At 45.5% G+C, this 24952-nt stretch overlaps 1 protein-coding gene across 2 annotated transcripts in view; it reads right to left on the bottom strand.

Annotated features, from left to right (window-relative positions):
• The window catches only part of SMARCA1 (SNF2 related chromatin remodeling ATPase 1), a 2209746-nt gene that overhangs the window by 1596285 nt on the left and 588509 nt on the right, over positions 1 to 24952 (bottom strand). For both annotated transcript variants that reach the window (XM_086918497.1, XM_086918496.1), the window contains one exon: positions 18715 to 18815. In XM_086918497.1, the coding sequence (XP_086774623.1) occupies positions 18715 to 18815 (101 nt within the window). The remainder of the gene's footprint in view (positions 1 to 18714; positions 18816 to 24952) is intronic.

The raw sequence follows: 24952 nt of genomic DNA, 5'->3' as shown, positions 1-24952 counted from the left end.
CACTGTTGGCAATCGCAATCTAATCCTGTAATTGAATAGTCACCCTAATGGGAGATAAACCATGCAGCATTAATGATTTTTTCTCTGATAAGCAATCACTCATAGGTGACAAAAAGCTGTGTAGCACTAATGGCTACCTTTCCTTTCTATTTCACAGTATAATTTTGGATACTTGCATATTACGAGTGCGGACTGATCGTCGCACTTGGACGTGTCAAGGCACCACGGGAGGGTGAGTGCTTTTTCACATAGGTCATTAGTGGACATAATTGAAACTATACAGTGATACTTAGCCCCACTATTCATTTATCTTTACAGGAGCCCAACGAATGTTTTTAATTGACGTGCACTTTGAGAGATATTCCCCTGTTACTCCGTCCTGATGAAGACCCGTTGTTGAGGACTTGAACCACCCACTATATGGTTGGGTCGAAACGTCGACGACATTCCCCTTTGGGAGCCTGTACCTATTGACCCCTGTCCCCAGTCCACCTCCCATCCCCTTCTCCCTGGCAATCTTATTGCCAAGGGTGTAATTTAAGGACCAAGGAATTGTAGATAGCACTTAGCGAGTAAAAAAGAAGTATTTTTTACAAGCGTTACTTAGGACAGGCTCAATGTTTCCTTGTATATAAATGACCTACACTGTTTTTCTGATCTTCTTGATCATTCACTTGAGCACACACTTTATCTTTCTCTGTGCACGTTCTCTCTTTTTTAAGAAAAACTGTATTTTGCCTTATGATTTGTGTGTAAATATATGTATATAGAGACATTGATTTCCATTTGTTAATACATGATATATTAAATTAATTACCCTAGTTGGACCCCTTTTTTGGCTTTTTTGGTTTATTGGCACCTATTGTAAATGTTTTTTGAGGCTGTGGGCTAGCATCATTCTTGTTAGGAAGACTACAGATTCAGTCTGGATGTGGAGTTAATAATATTGATCAAATGTTATGATTATTTTCACCAGTGAAGTTATGTCGAGGACCAATTGTTGTCTATACTGCTGAATACCCAGGTCCTTTGACTACTTTGGGTCTACCCCTGTTTTATAACAGTCACACTTCTGGAGGCCAGGCTGTCCTGCTTGAGGCCCAACTACCGGGGAAAGAACAGAGGCCAAGGATCGGAAACTGGTGTTTCTGAGGGACGAGATCAAGCAGACCTCCCTGGAGGCCGCTAAGCTGCTGTGGAGGTCCTCCGTAGCACAAGTGTATGGGTGGGGAGATAAAAATGGGAAGCTCTTACATCACTTGGCCACCTGCCCTTATGGCCAATCATAACATTCCTGAGGTGATTGACTCACACGGGGAGATCCAACACAGTCCTTTACGGGAGAACCAACGGACCAAAGGCAGCAGCCCAGTGCTTTACCACATACTACACTACTCTCTACTCAGTGCAGCCTCCAGATCTCACATTCCCGGAACTCCTCCAACGTAAACGGCTCCCCCTTCCGCGGCTCAGTGAATCCGAGGCAGAGGAACTAGATCTTCTGATCACCCCGGGAGAAATTAATGACGCCATCTCACACACGGCCGTGGGTAAGACACCGGGCCAGTTGGACTCCTGCAGGAGTTTTATGCGTCCTATTGAGATACACTGGTTCCCCACATCTTAGAGGTGTATCATGAAGGGACTGACCCGGCTCCTTCCGTCCCGAGATGGACCTGGCCACCATTGTAGTGATTCCTATGTCTCAGCCTCCCTCACCCCACTGCTCTGATTATCGCCCCATCTCCTTCATTAACTCGGAGCTCAAAATATTTGCCTCAGTCCTGGCTAACTGCATACGTCCCTATCTGGATAAGCAGCGGCACCCAGACCAATGTGGGTTTATCTCTTCCCAGGGGAACCAGGCACTGCCTTAGACGCCTCCTACTCGCTCTCGCGAATCGGCAACAATTGACTCCCATCTCTCTTTGGTCATGACACTATTGTAAGGCACGAGCCCAGGTGATGGTCAATGGCACCCTTTCATGCCCCTTCCCCATCAGGAGGGGCACGAGACAGGGGTGCCCCCTTTTGCCCCTCTTTTTCGCATAAGCGATGGAGTTCTTTGCTTCCCTTATTTGCACTGACCCGCTTCTCACTGGATGGCAATGGCCCAGCCTGACAGTGGATAAGATTGCCCTTTACACTGACGATGTTCTAATATTCTTGTCAGATCCAGTTTGATCAGGACCTCGGTGCCGGGCATTTGGGTTTCTCCAACATTCAGGGGATGCTATATGAGAATGTTATCTCCTACACTCTACCTGAGGTCACGCTTGGGGTGCTTCTGGCCTGGCGAGCTTCCCTGCACCACACCCACTGGTCGGGCATATTAACCTGATATACCCCACTTTGGTGTGGAACGTGGCTCAGGGACGTTGCCGCTCTCTCTGGCTTTAGAGTTGGGATCTCATTGGAATTTCACAGCTAGGGGATGTCTGGGGTGGAAGCCACGTACGCGCTTTCCCGGACCTACAAACTCTGTACTCCATCCACGCCTCCCAGTTTTACTGCTACCTACAGCTGCGCCATGCCCTCCATGCTCACATCTCAGAGGGGACCTCCTTACCTGAATACAGTCCACCCGAAGCCCATGTCATGACTGGCAATTTGGGGAAAGGGGGGATCTCCTGCATCTATTGTTCCCTCACAAATAACACTCCCAACTCTCTATCCCAACTCAGGGGCAAGTGGGAGGGTTGGCTTAGATCCTTGGATGACGCTGATTGGAGGGATGTGCTGATGGCTCCCAAAACAGTCACAGCCTCAGAGCGGCTCCGACCAGTTCAAATATACTACCTACCTGACAACATTGCGTCTTCAACATGCTGTGCTCCAACCTGATGCATCCTGTCCCCGCTGCGGATACAGCCAGGCCGACTTTTACCACATGGTATGGCTCTGTTCCACAGTCATGCACTATTGGGAGTTGGTAACAGGGGAACTCACAGAGGTTCTGGGTTAGGCGATCCCCTTTAGCCCGATGAAAGTACTCCTGGGTATTACCGAGGGGCTAGATGGCTCCAGAGCTGAGAAACTCTGTTTAAACAAGGCTCTGACGTTGGCTAAAAGGGATATTGCGGCCAACTGGCTGAACCAGACTGCTCCCACAATGGCACGTTGGCGCAGAGGGGTGGATTGGTGCGCTGTATAGGAGCATCCCATGTATGACGCCCAAGACTGCCCGAAGAAGTTTCGTAGAGTGTCGGGCAAGTGGGTCGGGGTAGTAGAAGATTGAACATCCCAGAAGATCACTTATGGACTAGGGCTGACGTTGTTAATTTCTGCCCAAATGTTGGACTTTACATGCTGGGGTACTAATCTCTCGTCTACGTTTTGAACTCACAAATTTACTAAGAGCTGGCATTAGTTTTCTTTGTTGTCTTTTCTAAAATCAGTAAAATTGATTATCAAAAAAGAGACAACGCAGTGAAATCCTCAATGATTTTCCCAGGAAGGTTGAGAGTGGAGGCAAAGAAGTAACTGGTTCTTTGCCACCCCGGTTGAAGTTTTGGACTGGCTTGAGGGAATACAATTTGAGGGGGGCAGCGGCCACTAAGAACAACAGAGATGGCGAGCACACCGCTCCGAAAAGCCAGCTGGACAAGCACTGAGGGACTCAGACCAAGACAGAAAGGACTCACCACAACAACAATCTCTATGAGCATTTATATTGCTCCTTGCAATGGCTACTGCTAACACTAACCGCTGCGGCTAAAGTAAAAAACACTGTGACAATGCTCATTGTCACATAGCTGTGCTTTACAATGGACTACACTGGTGGGTTATCGAGCAGGCCCTCATATCTTCCGGGTCCAAAATGGAGAAGGGCCTGGCCAAAGCCACTATCCCCTAATGTTAACCCTTTTTCTTCCATTATGAACCGCTGGTAACGCTCAGTTTTTTGTATGGGGACCAACGGGTGGCATCCATAGTGGTCCACGTTATTCTTAAGAGTTTTATTTTAGGCGGGGTCGACAGGCGTTCTGCTACGTTGGGAAGACAGGCAGTTCTTGGTACATCTGGCAGGGAGTTGGGGTGAGGGGTTTGGGTTTCTGTAAGGGGGTTTGTTCGTTAGCATTGTTTTCTTATCATTTTGATTAAATGGACCAAATTTCCTTGAACTCCACATTGATCGATCTTGCATAGAATATGTGGGTGCTCTGCTCTTATTTGAATGCCCATGGTAGTGCAAGTGAGATGGATGTTGAGAAACATTGCAAGGTAGATGGAGAGGATGGCACACACAATGACATCAGGCTCTTGTCCTGGAACGTAAATGGTTTGGGTCATAAAATTAAGCGTGGAGTGGTACTTCAGTATCTCATATGTCATTTCCCAGATGTGATACTTCTACAAGAAATACACCTCATGGACAATGTTTGCAAGGCTCTGGACCATTGGGGATATAAGGTGGTAGTGCATGCAGGTTTCACTTCCGGTTCCAGGGGCACGGGAATAGTCCTTAGGAAGGAACTCCCCCTCACTATCAATCAAACCTGGTCTGATCAGAGGGTAGATACTCAGGAATGTGGGAGGGCGCAACTGTCAATATCCAATCTGTATATGTACCCCACGGCGTCAGCTTCCTAGACTTGAGAAAGCTTCTGCTTGGGCTCCCTGAGGGCCAACTCCTCCTGGAGGGAGACTTCAATATGGCTCTTTTTGACACTAGAGATCGTCGTCCTTGATGTACTCCATTTGGCAAGAGAGATTTCCAATCACTCCCTGGTATGGGAGGTATATAGTTTTAGAACGTTACAACCTCGTAAGGTCATCACATTGAATAACTAGTACCTTAAGATCCATGGCGTTCATGAACGACTGGTCAAAACCACAGAGCAATATTTTAAAGAAAATGTAGAATAAGTAAAATAACCTCAAATTATTTGGAAGGCTTAAAAACCCATCATTAACAGACAGGCACTTTCCTTGACAATCAGGCACCAAAAAAAGAAAAGGGATGTATGGAAAAACTTGAGCAAGACATATCAGACCTTGAGGTTAGTCTGGTAGGAGATGAGACCTGAGAAGTCCAACATAATCTGAATCTCAAACAGCAGGAATATTGGTATCTGGTTACAGAGGCGACAAGGGTCAGGCATCCCGCAAAGCAGCATCGCAACTATGAAGTAGGATATAAAGCAGGGAAACTACTTTTTCGGTTAGATATATGTGAGAGGGCTAGCCACTGGGTTACCAATATTCACTCGGACAATGGGAAGCACCTGAGAGATCCACAAGATATTACTGATGCTTTCGTGGCATACTATACTCACTTTTAACTCTCCCATAGGCACGTCTACCAAGGAAGACTTAAGGATTCTTGGCTGACTTACACCTTCCGACTCTCTCCTTAGAGGACAAAACTCTCGAGAGTAAACCCGGGGGGGGGGGGGGGAATCATGCTGGTAATTCGTAATATTCAATCGGGTAAGGGGATGGGACCTAATGGTCTCTAAATAGAATTTTATAAACTCACACCTCTACAATACCACCTCACTTGTTTGGGATGTATATGGAAAGCCGTACTAAAGGTATCCTTCCCAAGGACCAATGACTAGCTTCCATAGTAGTAATACATAAACAGGTTAAGCCAGCCATCAACTGTACCTCCTATCAACCTATCTCACTGCTCAATGCAGAAGCAAAAACTCTGACCAAGCTCTTGGCATCCAGACTCATTCAAAATAATAACTAAATTAGTGCATCCGGATCAGACTGGCTGTATGCTAAGCAGAAGTACTGCTCTTAATTTGCGGCAAAAGCATGGAGTGCTGGGTCGAGTTGAAATGATTCATGAAGATGCTGTTGTTCTGTCACTTGATGCCAGCATTGCCTTCAATACAATTGAATGGCCATACCGTTTCGCTGCGCTGAACTGTTTGGTCTTCTGTCCCAAGATTTCTGTCCCGGCATGGACTCCTCTACTCTGGACCGCTGGCTCAGGTAGTTCTGAATGGCCAGAACTCTTGGACATTCCCCCTTCAGCCCGGGACTAGACAGGGATGCCCTCTCTCGCCTCTTATTTTTGCTTTGATCCTTGAACCACAGGCTGCTTGGGTCCGGATTGCATTGGACAGAGGAGTGCAGTACATCGCCGCTTTTAAAACTTCCATTTATAGAATATTAGATATTTTCACCAATTTAGGAAAGTACTCTGGACATACTATTAATTGGTTCAAAACCACGGTATATGTCCTCTATGGTGGAGCTCCTAGACTACCAACTGACTGTAGGGTAAATGTAGAGTAAGATCTAGGAATCTGTTACAACTGATCCTATGTTGTTCCGCTCTAATAACCTCCAGGGTCCACTGTTAAGTCTTAAAACTGATGTCCAACCTTGTAGGTCACTCCCTCTTTCACTGCTCGGGAAGAGCGGCATTGTTAAAAATTATGGTATTACCACGGTTCCTGTACGTGCTGTAAAATACACCTGTCCCTATTCCTGCTGCCTATTTTAAAACTATAGAGGGCGAAGTTAGAACCCTGTTGTGGGAAAGCGGGACCCCTCGTATTGCCCTTACCAAGTTAACATGAGATTGGTATGATGGAGGAATAGCCTTACCAGATGTAGGTAAAATTTACATGGCGGCAGAGCCTGCAGTCATTAACCATTGGGTTCATCAAGCTAGCAGTCATTAACTATTGGGATCATCAGCCAGCGGATGACCCAGCATATCGCATGGATCGTCATATCTTACACCCGGCTGGGTACCTGCGTGCACTTTGAACTAGTCCTAAGTCCCTGGCCCTCACCGGATCAACAGCACTTACGGCCCTAATTTGGTGCACAACACTCAAAGGGTTTGGCTAGGAGGACAGGATTACCCAGACAATACCTCTATGGGACTCTGAGAGGTTAGGTACATTCGGGAAAAGACCAGGTTTTGATAAGTGGGACATCATAGGTATATCCAGTGTGGGGGATATCTGAGCGAAAGGGATTTTAGTCCCATTTCCAGAATTGCAGAGAGAATACGAGCTAGCACCTTTAGAAACCTTTCGCTATCTGCAGGTTCGACATGCACTTTGGGCGGTGATCCCCCTGGGGGAAGTACTGCTGGAATCATCACCTTTGGAGGATAGATTGTTAGACAAGCATATAGCCACAAAATGATCTCCCTCACCCACAAAATGTAAATAACTTCCCAGATACTCTCTTTCCCTTGCGAACCTGCTGGGAACCGTATTTGGGTGGCCTGGCTGATAACGACTGTCATAAATCTCTTGCTTACCCTAGGGAAGTGGAGTTTCGATCACGGTTTTGACTTGTCCAGCTAAAAATACTCCCAGGTCTTACCTGTCCTGTAGTGCATTGGTTAAGATGGGCAGGGTGCCTGATATTGCTTGCTGTAGGCGGTGTGAACAAGAGGATCGTTTTTCCATATTATTTAGGAATGTCCAGCCACCCAGGCTTATTGGAGGTCCATAGTAGCTTTTATAAGTAGTGTGTGTGATGACGACCTAACACCCTCTGTGAAATGGTGTCATCTTTATGTTTGTGATGCCACGGACCTAAGGTTTATGGAACAAATCTGAGTAACTTTGAGCTTGCTAAACATAATATTGCCCATCTGTGGGAGCGGAGTCCCCACCGTGCCTCAGAAGGGCATGGACTGGTGTATATCTGTGGCAAAAGGAATGCCTACAGGGGGAGTCTGTGTGCCCCATAATGATGTCCTTGAAAGCCGGAATTCTTAGCTATATGGCCTCAGACTAACACCAGAATGTGACTACATTACAACATTGAAAAAGCGGTAGTTCTGAGACGGACTATACTGTATGCACGTACTCAGGCATAACGTTTGTGGTTTATGTGTCGCTTTTTTTCTATTATGTGTGCAATAAAAATACATTTTTAAATAATAAAAAAAAATTGCAAACGTTGCAGTGATATTAACAATGACGTAATAGAAGATGTTATGAGTGATGTAATATGGGGAATCAGCAATGTATGGCAAGTTGTAGTTACCTTAGAGCACAAGTTGTAGTTACTTTAGATACCTATAGCTGGTGAATTTATTGTTTTTTTTAGATTAAAATGTTACGTTGTTAATGAACATTTCACCTAACTTACTTTCACCATTGGTTTTTTTCAGTGGATTTCCATGGGTAATATTTTACTAACATATGTAAAGTCAATGCCGTGCCACTTATGGCCAAAGGCCCTGCATGGCGGGGGGTTGGCCGCAGACAGCCAAACCCACGCTGAGGCCAGGCCCTGTGGCCACAGCAACCACTAGCAGCCAGCCAATCCCTGACCGCTGCGCCTGTGGCTAACTCCCCTGTAGGCAGCCAAAGGCCGTGGAAAGTGTGGGGATGGCTATAGGGCCTGGCTGGTGGCCAACCCACCGAAGTCAGTCAAAGCCACGCACAGCCTTTGGCAACGAGGCATAGGGTTGGACTTTGGGCCCTGGGGACCCCATCCCCAGGGACATATTTAATTAAAGGGGGGTGGGGCCGCAGGGTCTCCTGCCCTGAGCCTTAATAGCCCTGGGGACTCCATCTGCTGGGGCCAGATGTAATAAAGGGGAGGTGCCGTGCAGCCTCCCTCCCAGAGCCTTATTAGGCCCCAGATGCCCCAACCGGGTCTGCATGTTACTATAAAAAGGAGGGAGGCTGCGTGGCTCCCATCTCAGGCCGTAAGGATCCCCATTCCCCAGGAAAGGTGCCCCGGTGCCCACCCGGGGCACCAAAATACCACATGTTGGTGGCTGTGGAGGAAGTCCAAGTACCCCTGCAGCCCCAGCCAGGTCTGCGCATGCTGCGGGTGCCAGCATTGCTCCTGCCTGGAGACAGGAACTGTTTATGCTTATTCCCTTTCAGATGGGAGCAATGTGTGTTCTATTTCTCTGCCAGTATCAGTGCCAGCAGAAAAACAAAACACAAGTTTGTTCCCAGCTGTATGTTTTCTCCAGTCTGTCAGGAGATTTACAAATGCTCCTGCTAGACAGGAGTAAACATGTTTCCCTGCCTGCGCTGACTTCCAGAGACACAGTCACTGATTCCGACCCGGGGCATGATGTTCCCAGGGCCTTTGAAGGCTCAGGAAGGGGGCGGGGGGGGCATGTGGCGTACCTCCCTTTTTTCTTTATTTAGGTTTCAAAGGATGGGGTCCCCAGGGCGTCCTTAGGCTCAGGGAAGGGGCTGTGTGCCCCCCTTCTCTTTTTTCATGAAATTGGCACCAAGGGTGGGGTCCAAGGGGCCACAATTGGCTTGGGGAGGATGATCACGCGCCCCCTCCTCATAATTAAATACACCCACCCCAGGGGATGCGGTTCCCAGGGACCAAAATGAGATGGGCGAGAGAGCCATACTCACACCCCCTCTTAATATAAATGAAAAAAATGGCAGACTTTTTTTTGCTGTGATCTGGGGAATCGCAGTAAAAACCACAGATTTTTCAATGTCTTTTATTTTGTCCCAGAAAGGGGGGTTCCACCACAGGCCAAAAGGCCCTTATATATTATTATTGAACAAGTTACTTACCTTCGGTAACAATATATCTGTAAGAGACATATATTAGTTATAGATTCCTTACCTTAGAATTATCTGCGATCGTCGTCAGCTCGTGGTCGCTGAGATGACGTCACAGTATCTACTTAGATGTCACCCTTGCGCACTGATGTGAATGAATGAATGAATAAGAATTTGTATTGCGCAACTCTACCAGAAGGCATGAAGGCGCAAAAGATGGCAAAACAGCTGAGTGAATAAGTGAACACAAATGAAAGGTTACAGGTAGGCCTCTGCAAAGAGCCAGGTTTTTAGACCTTTGCAGAATAGGTCTAGGAACGTAGGGCCCTGCCCGGGGTGTACAGAGACACAAGAGACATGATGTCCTCTGTACCAGATCCGTGGAGTGCACGAAAGGCGAGAACCAACACCTTAAAGTTAATCCTGGCCTGCACAGGAAGCCAATGAAGGTTCTGTCTGATAAGGGATCCAGAGGACCGTCTCGGTGCATCAACAACAAACCTTGCTGCTGCATTCTGGACGACTTGCAGGCAGTGGACCAGTCTTTTGCTAATGCCCAGGTATAGGGCATTACAATAGTCCAGACGAGAAGAGATAAGTGCCACCGAGACTTGTTTACGTGCTTCCAGGGAGAGAAAGTGTGTAAGTTTCCTCAAAATCCTTAAGACACCACAGCAAGTGGAGACAGTCCTATTGACTTGCTTGTCAAAGGAGAGTGTGGGGTCAAGGATAACACTCAGATTACGAACAGCTAGAGAAGGCTTGGGGCATGTTCCAAGGGCACTAGGCCACCAGGCGGCCGACCAGACCTCTTGTTTGTCTCCAAAAATGAGGACCTTGGTCTTTTCCCCATTTAATTTGAGGAAGTTAGAGGTCATCCAACCTGCCATTGCTTCCATACAGTTCCTGAAATTTGAAGCTGTGTTCTGCACAGATTGCGAGAGGGAGACCATAATCTGAGTGTCGTCAGCGTACGACAGAACTTCCAAACCAAAGGATCTTACAAGCCTAGCAAGTGAGGCGTCATATATATTGAAGAGGGTAGGGCTCAAAGATGAGCCCTGAGGGACCCCACATTGCAAATGCTTGACTGAGGAGAGGAAGTCGCCCAGTTTAACCCTTTGTTCACGCTGACTAAGAAAATATGTTAAAAGGCTCAGGGCGGGTCCATCCCCTCCCATCTCACTGAGACGGGTGGTCAGAATCGTGGGAGACAGGGTGTCAAAGGCGGCTGTAAGGTCGAGCAGGATCAGAAGAGTCGTCTAACCACTGTCGACCTTGGCGCGGATGTTATTGACTACCACTGTAAGCGCTGATTCTGTGCTGTGTGCCTTCCGGAAACCATGCTGAGAAGGATCTAGCAGGCAGGAGTTATCAAGGAAAGCACTCAGATGGTGATTAAGATGGGCCTCGAGCAGCTTAGCGGGTGCAGGAAGAAGGGAAATAGGACTGAAGTTTTTTAGTATCCTAGGGTCCAAGGTGGGCTTTTTTAGGAGGGGCTTAACAATGGCCCTTTTCCAGGGTGCGGGAATGTACCATTGGAGATTGCCAGATTCATTATTTCAAGAAGCGGGGGGAGCAAAACCTCTCTACAGCTCTTCAGAGTTTTTAGATTACAGGGGTCCAGGGGAGAACCAGATTTAAGTCTAACAAGGAGGTTGTTGAGGGCATCGACGGTAAGGAAGGGAAAATTGGATAGGTTCCCGCAAGGGCCGGAGGGTGGACTCGGCCAGGGGGATGGGGCAGAGGTACGATTATGAGCTTCTAGAGGGTGGACTCGGCCAGGGGGATGGGGCAGAGGTACTATTATGAGCTTCTAGGGAGAAATGGATGTCCACGATTTTGGAATGAAAAAATGTGGAAATCTGATCGCAGAGCTCTTAAGATCGAGAAATGAGATCGGGGTTCAGGGCAGAGGATAAAGAGTCTACAATTTTGAATAGTTCACTGGGAGGGGAGAGGGAGGTAGTAAGACTAGTAAAGTATGCCTGTTTTTCGGCCAAGACTGAGGTCCTATATTCTTTGATAAGGTCTTTATGTTTAGTCTTTTCGTCAGGGTCAAAGTGGGTCCTCCAGACCCTTTCTTGCCTTCGACACCCCTGCCTAAGCAGTCTGAGGGAGTCTGAGTACCAGGGGGCCGACGGTCGTTTCCTGGCGCAATAGTGGGGCTTTGCCGGAGTTAAGATGTTGACAGCCTCAGAGATAGTAGTGGCAAACTCAGAGGCAGCAGCATGAGTGTCAGAGTTAAGGGAGGGCTTGAAATTAGAGATAAGGGGGCCCAGGGTCTCATTATTCAAGCTCTAAAGTTTCTTGTCAGTTCCCAATTGTTCTTATCCATAGAGGATATAAGGGGTGAACGGAAAGTTAAGACTAAAGGGACTGTCATGTGATCAGACCAGGAGAGGGGAAGGGGAAGGTCAGCTTTCAACCTGGTGTCATTGGTGAAGACTCCATCTAAAGTGTGGCCGGCAGAATGGGTAGGGCTTCCCACTATTTGTAGGAGCCCGCAAGAGGCCAGAAAGTCTACCAGGAATGTTGTATGAGCCGAGAAGGAGTTTTCCAAATGGAAATTGAAATCACCAAGGATGGTGAGATTAGGTTTAGCAATATAGGGTTCCAGTATTTCAAGGAGCATGGCGGTGAAGGTGGATCTAGGTCCGGGGGGTCTGTAAATGAGAATGCCTGGATACCGTAGGAGAGGGGCTGAGAGAGAAGTGCAAGGCCTGGAAGGAATTCTGAGGGGATGGAAGACTCTCAATGCGGCAGTTGACTGAGGTTTTATGTAGAATGCCAATTCCCTCCCTTTATGTCCCTCTCTGTCCAGTCCCACTAAAGCATATCCCTCAGGGATGCCATCGACCAGGTCAGGTCCAGAAGATTCGGAACCCCAAGTTTCAGTGATAAAGGCCCATGATAGCTTCCTCGCCGAGACGAAGTCTCGGAAAGCAATATTGTTTTTGACAAGGGAACGGGCATTGATTAGAAAGCCCGTTTCCCTAGAGATGAGGGGCGGATTCTGCTCCTGAGACATCATAGGGGCATGAAGGGGTGTAGGAGGGGGAGTGGTTATCGTGTCCCTGAAACACAGGCAATCAGGACCTTCCCGAATTCTCTCAGGCGAGAACCTGTGGTGACATGAATTCAAGGGTGGCCTAAGAGTTTTCAAAGTGCGGAGTACAGAGGGCTGACAGCAAGCGGAGAGACCACGGGTTCAGCGTTTATGGCCCTGGCGCCTTCTTAGCTCTGACAGGCGCAGACGGGCAAGACTCTGGCACGACTCCGGCACAGGTCCGGCACGTCCGCTGATCGCGTCCGCTGCGTGGAGACATATCCGTCCTTTTTTATATGCAACTAGAGCGCGAAGAGTCGCTTAGACACTCAATATGGCCACCGTAAATCTATACCCGGGACCAACTCCACAGCGTCAATACTCCGCTGAGAGTGGCCCTGGGCAGCGAAGAGGAGGGGGAAGGTGTGAACAATAAAAAGCCTATTTAATCAAGCAGTTTAAAGCAATTTTAGCGAGTGAGTTTAAAAACACAAGCACAACAGAGAACAAGACCTCCCGGCTTCCGCCTCAAGAGTGACACAGACACTCAGTCAAAACGAGCGCAGGGTCGAGAAAAGCCCCTTTTATGTGCAACTAGAGCACGAGGAGTCGCTTAGACACTCAATATGGCCGCCGTAAATCTATACCCGGGACCAACTCCACAGCCTCAGTTCTTTACTTGACAATCCACACAAGAAGCGCAGTACTATGCAAGACACTGACCACTGGTACACAAAACTAGGGCCCTGAAAGGAAGTACTTAACCCAAGAAGTCAGATCGCAGAACTGGGCGGATGGGTGGGGCAGTAAGAAATCTATAACTAATCTATGTCTCTTACAGATATATCGTTACCGAAGGCAAGTATAGATTAGATTCCTTACATTAGAATAGATACCCCAGCAATACCAACCCCGGAGGTGAGTCTGCAAACCAAGTTCACTCGAGGAAGTCCTGGAGAACAGAACGGCCAAAGAAGCCGTCTCTCCGGACTTGAGAGTCCAGGCAGTAGGGTTTTGTGAATGTGTGCACAGATGCCCACAAGGCTGCCTGGCAGAGATCACTAAGGGGAACGCCACGTCCCAAAGCAGTAGTGGCTGCTGTCATCCTGGTGAAATGGGTGCGCAGTCCTACTGGAGGCTCCTTCTTTGCCAAAGAGTAACAAGTTTTAATGCAAAGAATGACCCACCAAAAGATGGTCCATTTTTGCATGGCCCAACCTTTTTTGGCACCCACATAGCCAACAAAGAGATGGTCATCCACCCGGAATTGTCTGGTGCGTTCCACATAGAAAGATAGCGCACATTTTGGATCCAGGCGGTGGAGTCACTCCTCCTGTTTTGAAGGATGCAGCGGTGGAAAGAAGGCGGGCAAAGTGATGAATTGACCAATGTGGAAATAAGTAACCACTTTGGGAAGAAAGGAAGGTCTGGTTTTTAGGACAACCATGTCTGGATGAAAAAGCAAGAAAAGGAGTCTTAGAGGACAGAGCCTGAAGCTCACTCACCCTGCTAACAGAGGTGATAGAAACTAGTAAAACAGTCTTTAAAGTTAAAAGCCTGAGAGGACAGTTATGTAGTGGCATGAAAGAAGTCAACATAAGGTATGTCAGAACTAAGTTCAAGTCACACTGAGGCATTACGAAAGGAATAGGAAGAAAGAGGTGAGTAATGCCCTTAAGAAATCTATTTACAATGGGGTACTGGAAAAGGGAAGGCTGATCAGGCAGCCAAAGAAAGAGCAGAGTCTTGCTGGGCCAAAGAAAGGAGGAACAAAAGAGCTTCAGAAAGAGGGGAAGAAAGGGGATCCAAAGCCTTTGCTGTGCATCATGCCACAAACTTGTCCAATCTACGGGTGTATACTATCTCAGTGGAGGGACGCCTGGCTGCCAAGATAACATTACAGCCTTCGAAAAAAAGGTCAAAAGCGGTCTGCCATTGATGCTCAATCTCCATGCAAGGAGGTGGGGGCTGGACAGGTTCGGGTGGAGGACCACTCCCTGCTGGTGCGACAAAAGATCCTCCAGAAGAGGCAGTCAGATCGGAGGATTGATGGACAGATGTAACAGCTCTGGATACCAGAATGTTCGTGCCCAATTCGAAGCAACAAGAATGACTCTGGCCCAGTCGCACTTGACCTTCTTCAGCACTCTGGGCAGAAGTGGTATAGGCAGAAAGGCTTATCGAAGACCACAACTCCACTCATGAAGCGTCGCTGAGCAAGTGCCGTCTTGGAAATTCTAATGGGCAGAACTGCTGACATTGCGAGTTCTTTTCAGTGGCGAATAGATCTAACCAAGGCTCTTCCAACTGCTGAAAGAGACCTTGCACCATCTCTGTCTTTCCTATGTGGTCGCCCCATCCCTGAAGTGATGCATCTATCACCACTATGAACTCCAGTTGGGGAAGGGAGAGGGATCTTCCATTGACCCAATCCGGGTTCGTTAGCCACCACTGCAGTTTGTGTGCAGTGCCCTACTTCTGGCACCGGGATGCACCCAATAGCTCCATTGGCCAAAAGAGCCGCAACTTCGGCATGCGATGGAATTGAGGTGGGATGGATGGAGGAGTAGTCTCGAAGAGGAGGGAGTAGCCCCTTCGGAATATCTGCCACTACCCACCTGTTTGATGTGATGTTTTGTCAGTGGGGGAGGTGATGGCGAATACTGCTGCTCACTGGCGATGGATGGGCCTGAAAGGCTAGACTAGGAGGCTGCTGCAAGGGGGCACTGATAAACTGGCCCGCCCGCTGGCCCCCTGACCCACAGCAGTGGGATCCACGTCCCTAGCCCGCAGAGGCTTGTGCAGGTCTATGGCTCTGGGCAGAACGTAGCGGGGCACCCCTTCTGTAGGCATGAAAGGGGCAAAAAGCAGATTGCGCTGGGGGGGAGGTGGAAGCAAGGCCTAAGGATCTGGCCGTAGCCCTAGAATCCATAAAGAGCTCAAGCGCGTTGTCTGCCTTGTCGCCAAACAGGCAACAGCCATAAAAGAGCATCCCCAAAAGCGTTGCTTGCAAATCACTCGAGAAGCCAGTGGACTTCAACCAGACATAGCGCCTCAGTGCTACCAAATTGGATGTCGTCCTGTCCAGTGAGTCGACGGTGTCCAGCCCACACCGGATGGCGAACTTCGCTGCGTCTCTCCCTTCGGCAACAGCGCTGGAGCGCACGGCCCGGCCCTCCTCCGGGCACTGTGGCAGCACCTACGCCACAATGTCCCACACTGAGTGAGAGTAACAGCCCAATTGACATGCGGTGGTCACCGACCGCAATCCCCAGCTGGAGAAAGACAACATCTTCTTCCCAAGGTGGTCGAACTTCTTGGATTCCATATCAGGAAGTGCGTCAGGGAATGCGCTTTGGACGTGGAGGCTTGGACTACCAAGCTCTCAGGGGTAGGATGGGAAGAGAGGAAAATGGCATTGCCCAGGGACAGGTGGTGGCGTCGGGCAATCATCCTGTCCACAGGAGCCCCTGTGTTGGGCCTGGACCAAGTGCCCAAAAGGGCCTCATGGAATGGCAGCAGGGGCTCCAAAGAGGCCGCTGCCGGTTGAAGCACCTCAGTCAGGAGGTTAGTCCTGACTGCCACCGTACAAAGCTCAAGGTTTAGAGCCTTAGCTGCCCTATGCAACACCACTGCGTAAAACGCACCCTCCTCCTTAGCCACGGTAGGTGGAGAAAGCATGCCAAGGTCTGGGGAGGTAACCAGACCACTGGCGTCACCCAACTCCTCTCTCCAGTCCAGTTCCTCTAACTGGTTTGTAAGTGTCCACCGACCACTACTAGTCCGCTTACCCTCTCCTGGTAGCCACTCAGGGTGGTAGGAAATATCAGGGGAGAACAAGGGTACAAAAGTACCGGTCCTCGCCGGTCCCGAAGTCGGACACAGACCTCAATGAGAGGGAGGTCTGGGCCGACGCCAGCTGGGGATGCTACTGGCGTCGGAAGTGTTGTTACTGGATTCGGCGCCAGAGGAGGAGTCACAAGGTCGACCGGTGGCGATCTAGATCCAGGCCTGGATCCCTGGGGGCCTGCGGCGCCGGAGCTTCCGGCATCGAAGGCCTAGAGCACCCAACAGAGTCCGGGGGGCATGCCGGCGGAGTGGGGCTGCCCGAAGATGAAGTGCAAGGCTTCGTAAAAGCTTTGCAGCTGGGCAGGGGTCGCTCTGTCTCCCTGAAAAGGAGGGAGGAGTCGGAGTTGACCCAAAAGGCTCCGTGGCCAGAGCCGGATGACGGAAAAGCGGAGAGCGACGATTCTTCTTCACCTTCTTTTTGTGTTTCAACTTACTCGAAGAGGAAGACTTCAATGACGAGAGGTGGTGGGAGCTCTGCAACCGGTCCTGCGACCTCCCTCTTGCCTGTGACTTCAAAAGGCGGGGAGCAGAGTGCCAGGCCCCGAGAAACTTTCAGGACGGCTGCAGCAAAGACTATGGTTTCATGGCCCAGCAGTCGGAGCACGACTTGGGGTCGTGGTTGGGCTCCAGTCACCAAAGGCACATGAGGTGTGTGTCTGTGACCAACATCAATTGGTGAATGGAGTCAAAAGCCTTAAAGCCGGTTGGATGTGACAGCTTTCCGTGCACAAGGAGTTGACCAACTCAAAAAAGGTGTCGACAAAAGTCGCAAAAACGGAGGCAAAAAAGTTACTCGAGGTACCGCTCTATCCAGATCTGCATTGGCTGGCACGGAAAAAGAAAGAACTGACGTCAGCGCACGTGGGTGGCGTCTAAGTAGCTACCGCAACGTCATTCCGGCGACCACGTCGCCGAAAGTTGAGTTGACCGACACCACCTATCTGCTACGGGGTTCTGCTATGGAAAGATTTCTCTGGATCCAGTCTGACGCCTGCGGGTAATTCTAGGGTAAAGAATCTATAAATAATAGTCTTGTTCAGATATATATATTTTTTTTTACTTCAGGACCTGTAATGGCTGCCAGCACATTTTTTTAATGTTGCCTGAAGCCAATCAGAGTGCCTGCTTCTGCGGGAATCTAGCGAATTGGCCCAAGAGAAAATAAAGCTTCCTGGGCCAATCAGAACGCTGTATTTTTTAATTGCCACTCTGGCATGACTCTTGCAGGAGTCTCTTGGATCCAACAGTTCAGATACACAAAGATTTTTGTACCTTTATTTTTCAACAACTAATTAACGGATTTACACCAAATCTAGCTTCCTGCTAAAATTGGTGTCATTCCGTTGAGCAGTTTTGCGGAAGAATGCATTTACTTTTTGGGATTCCCCCATTTTTTATTGGCCCCCGCCTGAAGGATCACTTTCCAGGAAGAAGCTGAAGTGGACAAATATTTTGGGGGAAAGTTTTGTGGAGATTCCTCAAACGTTTAAAAGTTATTAGCAAACCAAAAAGCACCTTCTCTATGGAAAGGCAGGCCTTGGAATATGGATATATATATATATATATATATATATATATATATATATATATATATATATATATATATATATATATATATATATATATATATATATATATATATATATATATATATATATATATATATATATATATATATATATATATATATATTTATATATATATATATATATATATATATATATACATGCACACACACACACACACACATATATATATATATATATATACATATATATATACACACACACATGAATATATGACTGCTTTTCCATAGAAAAGGTGCTATATATAAATAATGAATGTTAATATGAGCTAGTAGGGTACATATGTGTAAACAATTATTCATATGAAGCTTTTGGAAAATTGTGAATTAACTAATTAACTATGTGAAATAAAGATTATAGTGTCAATTCTCGTCTCTCTGTGCTGTTTGTCACTGTGCTTTTGGGCTGTGGACAACTAGCTCATGGAGGTGGGCAAAACATATACTAAGAAGGGTGTATTTTGCGTAGGGCAGTAGAAGAGGCTACAGTAGTCTACTATTGGTTGTTTAAAGGGTTTTAAAATAGGTCTGCTCTATTGATCTTGTTTTGTACATCTGGTGTTTCTTTGATATTAAGTGTGTGCAGTGGTTATCTCTTGCACCTGGATGCTCTTCAAATGAAGAAGTACTTGAGAAGAGTGGTTTTAATTAATTATTCATTTTCCAGTCACAATGATAGCAAAAGTAGCATTTCACTACAGGTTCTACCTTTCTGTAAATTAAAGCAGTTTTAAAACAGTTTCACTCACAGGAAGGAGACTCCTCAAATCGTACACACACATTGGCCGTTTTACGACTCTCAGACAGCAGTTCTTCATCCTCCTCTTGTTCTGTGCGACGGTGCCGATAGCTGTAAAAAAAAATATTAATGGCTTTTCCATAATTACCATCTTTTCTCCTTTAATCCAAACCTCCCTTCCATCAACATCTATGGAACCCTTCCATAGTTAGTGCTGGAACAAATAACATAGTTAGAAGAGTACCCGTATTTTTTACTAGAGCACTGCCCAATGTTTGCTATAAAATGGTTAAAGTACATTTATAGTGGCACCAGCACTCTGAGCCGTAGGGTTTATTTCTACATCTAACATATAGGTAAGATTCAGAATCTAAAACTGCTTCAAAAAAGTTTGGTTAAACACAACTATGTACAATTGGTAACGTCAAGGCCCCAAGTAGGTTCATAGTTAGATGTCCAGAAAGGTTGAGCACTATCTCAGTTCCTAAACTAAGTCAGATAGAATACAAAACGATTTGAAAAAATGAGGGAATAAAAGGGAAGAAGTGCTTGCGATAGGCAAAAGTCTGAGCAGTAGCAGCATTTGAGTTAACATTAAGTGAGGCCAACATCCTGAGCTCTCCTATTGTCAATTTGTTTTATTTATATATAATGTTATCCACCAATTAAATCACACTAAAATAGCTAGTATGCAATTTATTATTACTATTGTCAACACTCTGATTACAATTATTAAAGAGGTTCAATAGGTAGGATTGAGACTTTCTGTCCAAGTCAATTAAATAAAGGTATGAAAGACAGTTTCTAACAAACATTATTGTTTCATTAAAAATTATTATCCTTACAGAAGGCAAGAAGAAGTCAGTTAATCAAGGGCTTTCAAAATCTCAATAGTAAATAAAAATCAAATAATGTGAGACGATCAACAAGGTGACCCACAAAAGAAAGCAAGCAGCCAAAACAAAGTATAGTTCAGCATGAGAACCAATATAGAGTCTGCCTCTTAAGAAGTGGATGGAAATACTAAGTATACATCGAATTAAAGACTTGCTTAGATTCTGTACAGTTAAAAAGTCAAAGAAATTCATGATAGTTATATAAAGTCAAAGAAGGCCTGGCATATATCCCAAAAACATAATCTTCTACAGGATTTTAGAAAGAAAAGCAAAACACATTAAGGGCCTAATAATGAGTTTAGCAGTCCAAGGACTGCCAAATTCGAGGTGGCGGAGTGGTGACGGTCCAGCCAAGGCTGCAAAATTGGTCCAACCGCTATAGATTTCTGATCCATGGCTGTCTTGAGGCAGCAATATACTTTGTGGAACCGCTGCGGCACCGCCCAGCATATTATGAGTTTCCTCTTCACCACGGTTTTCATGGCGGTGAGCCTGCCATGAAAACCGTGGCGGAAAGGAAACAAAGAAGGCCTCCTGTGCCCCCTGTTGTCTCAGGGACATGGAGTGAATGCAGAGTCTATGCCGCACAGGAACTGTATTTGATGCTCCCATTGTGGTGCAATTTTTCCGAGGCACCGCCGTGGGACCGCCAAAGAAACGACATACACACACGAGAAAACTCATAATCTAGAGACCGGAGCTCACATGTCTTTGGCGATGTGGAAGCGGGGTAGCTGCATGGTGGCCCCACTCACACACCGCCAAAGTCGGAATCGGGCCCTTAGTGATAAGATTTGAAATAATAAGGATGAACTAGCAATGTATCATGCTAATAACCCTGTTAATATTCTAATAAGAAAGATACATTCAAGTAAGATACGGCTAGAAACGCCTACTCCTACTGCATACTAATAAATGAGGTATATATAGCAATTGAAGTAAATGGCATGCTGTTTATGTAATACAGGAATACAATAGACAGTTCAACTAACATATCTACCCTTGGAAAGGCTTGAGCAATGGACCTTGAAAGTTACAAAGAAAGGAACACCATGGACATGGCTTCTTTGAGAGAAACATAAAATAATTCAATATATTAATACAGAAACCATAAATTTGACTTCTATTTTGCTGATTTTATAATATTCTTTTAAGTAATTCCAATAAACCATTCACCAACTGTTCCACACACACATTTCTCCCAAAGATGGAACTTCACTTGAAATGTTAGTCATTTTATCAACAAACCTTGTAATGCTCATGCGGTTATCTGGCACAAAGGTACAATCTTGCTGGATCTTAACCCTTTCGATGCTCATGACGAGCTCAGCTCGTCATGAGGCACGGTTGAGCTGTGCTTATGACGAGCTGAGCTCGTCATAAAACAATAATATTCAAACAAGTTCAGCACAGGAGGGGAAAAGTCACAGCAGCCAAGGTGTTAATAAAACCTTTTTTTATCTAAAGCAAGCCTATTCTGAATGTATGAATGGTGAACATTTCTTCTTTAATTTTAGTTAATGCCACTGCTGCATTAGTAGCCAAACTTTCAACCAAAGAAGGAAACTTTCCAATTCTAACATAATTCAAAGCCACTCCAATAGAGGGAATCAACACACTAAGCAATTCTAAAATTATCCGATGCAAACCACATTTTACTCCTAATTCAATTCACATGGTATATCTTAGGGAATATCAAGGCTAAAAAACAAAGAACCAGCCAATTACTTGGAATGTTAAAATAAACTGTCTTCATATAAATGTAATAAATGCCTCTCTGCCTAAGGGTCTTGACCGAACATAAAATTCCTATCCACTATATCAATACATACACTTACTCTAATCATAGCTGAATATCTCATTTATCATACATCATTCACATCAAACTCCTTTCTTCTCTTGTGAAATCCTAAATCTATGATGTATCAGGGAATTCTTAATCATGAGCTCATCTTTCAAATAAAACTCAATTTCTTCAACACCACTCATACCAAATTAAACTCTTGCTTAACTATATTCTCTAATAAAATGTTATTCTTTATCAGTCATCTTACACACACTCTTCTCATTTGATCCATTGTGATTAAATAAAAAAACATAATGGGACTATTATAATTAATAGACAAATCTAATCTTGCCACTTCAGGCATATCTATATAAACATTATAATCTACTTTATACTTTCATCAAAATATTGATTCATCAACATACAAAAATAAAGAGAACGCGATAACCCATACAATAGAGGACGCTGTATGTATGTGACACTTTCTGAAACAGAAATTGTTAGATGTGTGCAGATAATAGCTATTAGAAACATTCATAATCTATTTGTAATCGCTAAGCAAAGTAGCATTAGTATTTATGCCATAATTTCAATTAAAACTATCTTTATGATCTAACCTACTATCATTGGTAATATTCAAATGCTGTTTATTATTTGAATGACTTGAAGCAAGTCTCAAATGGGAAAAAGTACCAGCAAGGGAATTTGCTTGAGAACAAGTTGCAGCAATTCGAATTTTTGTTTTTTATTTAAAAATTCAAACTAATTAAATTAGTGGCTAATGATATTTTACGTATATAATATCTCTATATCAAATTGTCAAACATTATTCTCAAAGTAAAAAAAATATTCATTTCTTCATCAAGAAATGATTTAAAGTTCTTGATCTTCCGGCTCAATTTATGGGCCAATTTACAGAGGTTCTTCAAGCAGAAATCCAAAAATCTCTCAGATCAATATCTCTTTCATCCAGCAATATCTTTTTCATCTGGCAACATTTTTGTCCGATATGTCCTTTCAGGAGCTGTGTATGCCTTGTTTTATCAGTCTTATTGTTCTTGATCTTCTTTGTCATTCAAAACTGTTGCTGTTTCAGCTAATTTTTTGTCCAGTCTCTTCAGATTGTTAAATGATGTAACACTGTCCTTCTCTCCCACCTTCAGACCATTCAGCTTGAATCAAGCTTTCATCTTCTGGTTCATTTTCTTCACCTGTCCCATTTTCATCTTCATTTGTGTTTTTATTTCCCACTCTTGCAACTGGAACATTTTGATTTGCTCTTGGGATTTTCAGAGTAGGATTTTTAAAAGTTTGATTTTCTTGAATTTGTTTTCCTTCTTGTTTTCGCCCCTTCGCCCCCTGGATCCAAAAAGGCAAACCTCCACACTTTAAAGCATTTTTCACCAGTTAATATGGAAAAAGCTGACAAGAAAAAAAGATACATTCATTTTGAAAGGTGTGGCAAGTCGCATCCACCGGCATCCACTGGCAATAAGGCCACCAACCCAGTTTAGGGTAAAGTATATGTCTCCATAAATTATTACTGAGCTCAACCCGAAGAAACTTGGCTGCGAGCAGGCAGGTTTAACTTAGGAGACAGGTATGTAACGGCATTTAAAAAATACCAATACATTATATAAGTAAGACTCACACATAATAGAAATCTCATACAAATTTATAAAGATTGGAAATATATCTCTGAAATTACACTAAAAGAACCAAAATCCAAAGTATGGACCCGGAGATATGAATATTTAAAGAATAAGCAGTTTCTAGCACTTAACCTATAGCACCAGTCTGGGACATCTGGTCGCGCTTGATCAGGACAAAGTCAAAGTTTCAGGCTGACCGCGATGGAGCCCTGCACGGATCCACATAGCAAGAGGACAGGCTTCTTTTCGAGAGGCTTTTCTGCAGAGGTACTTGGCTGCACTTTACCAGTCTGGATTCAATGAGGGTTTGCCGGATTGACTTCCAGGGAGGTCTTGGTCAAACTCTGGAAGTTGGGCCTGTGGAGATCTTCAGCGGGAAATACCTGGAATCAGGGCCAGGTCGCGTTTTTTCCAAAGTTGCTCCAAACTTCTGGAACGTCTTTCAGAAGTTCTCTGTGAGGGTCCAAAACACAAGTCAAGGGTCTGGAAGCACCAAGATTGTCCTTGAAAGTTTGGGACCACAATTCCTACAATGCACTTGGCTAAAACAGTTAAAAGTCCCCTGAATGCACTCCAGCACTCCAGGCAGGGGACTCTTTGTGGAGTTGTTGCAGGTGAGCTCTGTTAACGTGTAGCTTGCAGGGAGTCCACTCTTTAATTCTTTTGAAGCAAGGTACAGCCAACAGGGCTGTAGTTCCAGATTGTGCAGCAGGTGCAGTCAGTCAGAATGCAGGGTCTGGTGGTGCAAATCAGATTTCCATCATGACAGTCCTTCTTCTTCCCCTAATTTCAAGCAGCAGATCTGAGATACTCTGCAATTCTCACATATTTTTTCAGTGTTCTCTGGGGTCAAGCAAAGTGGCACCCCTGTTAAATGAGGTGCAAGGCAACAGCCCAAAGTGTGACCACTTTTGCCAAGGTGTTTGCATAATCTTCTCCCGTAAAGCCTAGTCCTCCAAAATTCATGATGGCTGAAATCTCAGCAGAGAATAAAGAGCTAACTAAACCAACTCTCAGTGTGGATCATTATCATAGCTCTCCACCCCCTAAAATCTGCAGATTCTTTTCTTAAGCCTCCTATCTAGCTGGGTCAGAGGGGATGGGGGTAGCAGGTCTGGCATTTACTACCTGTTTTGTTTCCCCTTTGAAGTCTCAACCTTTACGAGCCCTCCCCCTGCTCTGGCATTGCTGTGTAGCAGAGCTCTCTCCAACAGATAGCCTCTCCCCTGTTATCACTTCATCAGAGCAGCCTGGTTAATTCTGTTAACTCTGACTAATCTGGGAAAACTGCAGGAAGGCTGAATTTTGGCTTACAGACAAGAAAGTCTTATAACTTATTTTCTGTACAATTCAGGATATATTCAACAATGAAATATTGTTGGATTTGCCAATACAATTCTCCTAAGTCTTTGTATGATATTTATTCAATTAATAGCAATATATACACAATCATAAACTATTGCAATGATTTCCTATGTGGCTAGGCATCTACAATAGGGAAAATGAAATGTGCAATTTCTCCATTGCCAGGGCATATAAAATACCTTTTATAAGGGCTTTGCTTTAAGTTACACAACCCTCACTCCTGGGGCACTCTAGGGAAGACTTTGGGGGTCCTGAATACAATATAAAAAATAATTGTGTAGATCCTTACCCCACAGTGCTCATAGCAACAACATTGATTTTGGGAAGTGAAATGTGCAATTTCCCTATCCCCAGGGCATATAAAATATCTCTTATAAGGACACTGCTTATAATTACATGACCCCCGCCTCCCCGGGGCACCTAGGGGAGCCACCGGGGTGGGGTGTGGGGGGCAACCCAAAATGTAAAGATAATGTAGATTGTCACTTTTTAAGTGTTCCTACCACTAAAGTTGAGTTAGCACTTAATTTATTTTTAAAAACAGTGCTG

Source organism: Lissotriton vulgaris, chromosome 4_1 (genome assembly GCF_964263255.1).
Source record: "Lissotriton vulgaris chromosome 4_1, aLisVul1.2, whole genome shotgun sequence".
Lineage (NCBI taxonomy): Eukaryota > Metazoa > Chordata > Amphibia > Caudata > Salamandridae > Lissotriton > Lissotriton vulgaris.
This window is presented reverse-complemented; position numbering and strand designations above follow the sequence as displayed.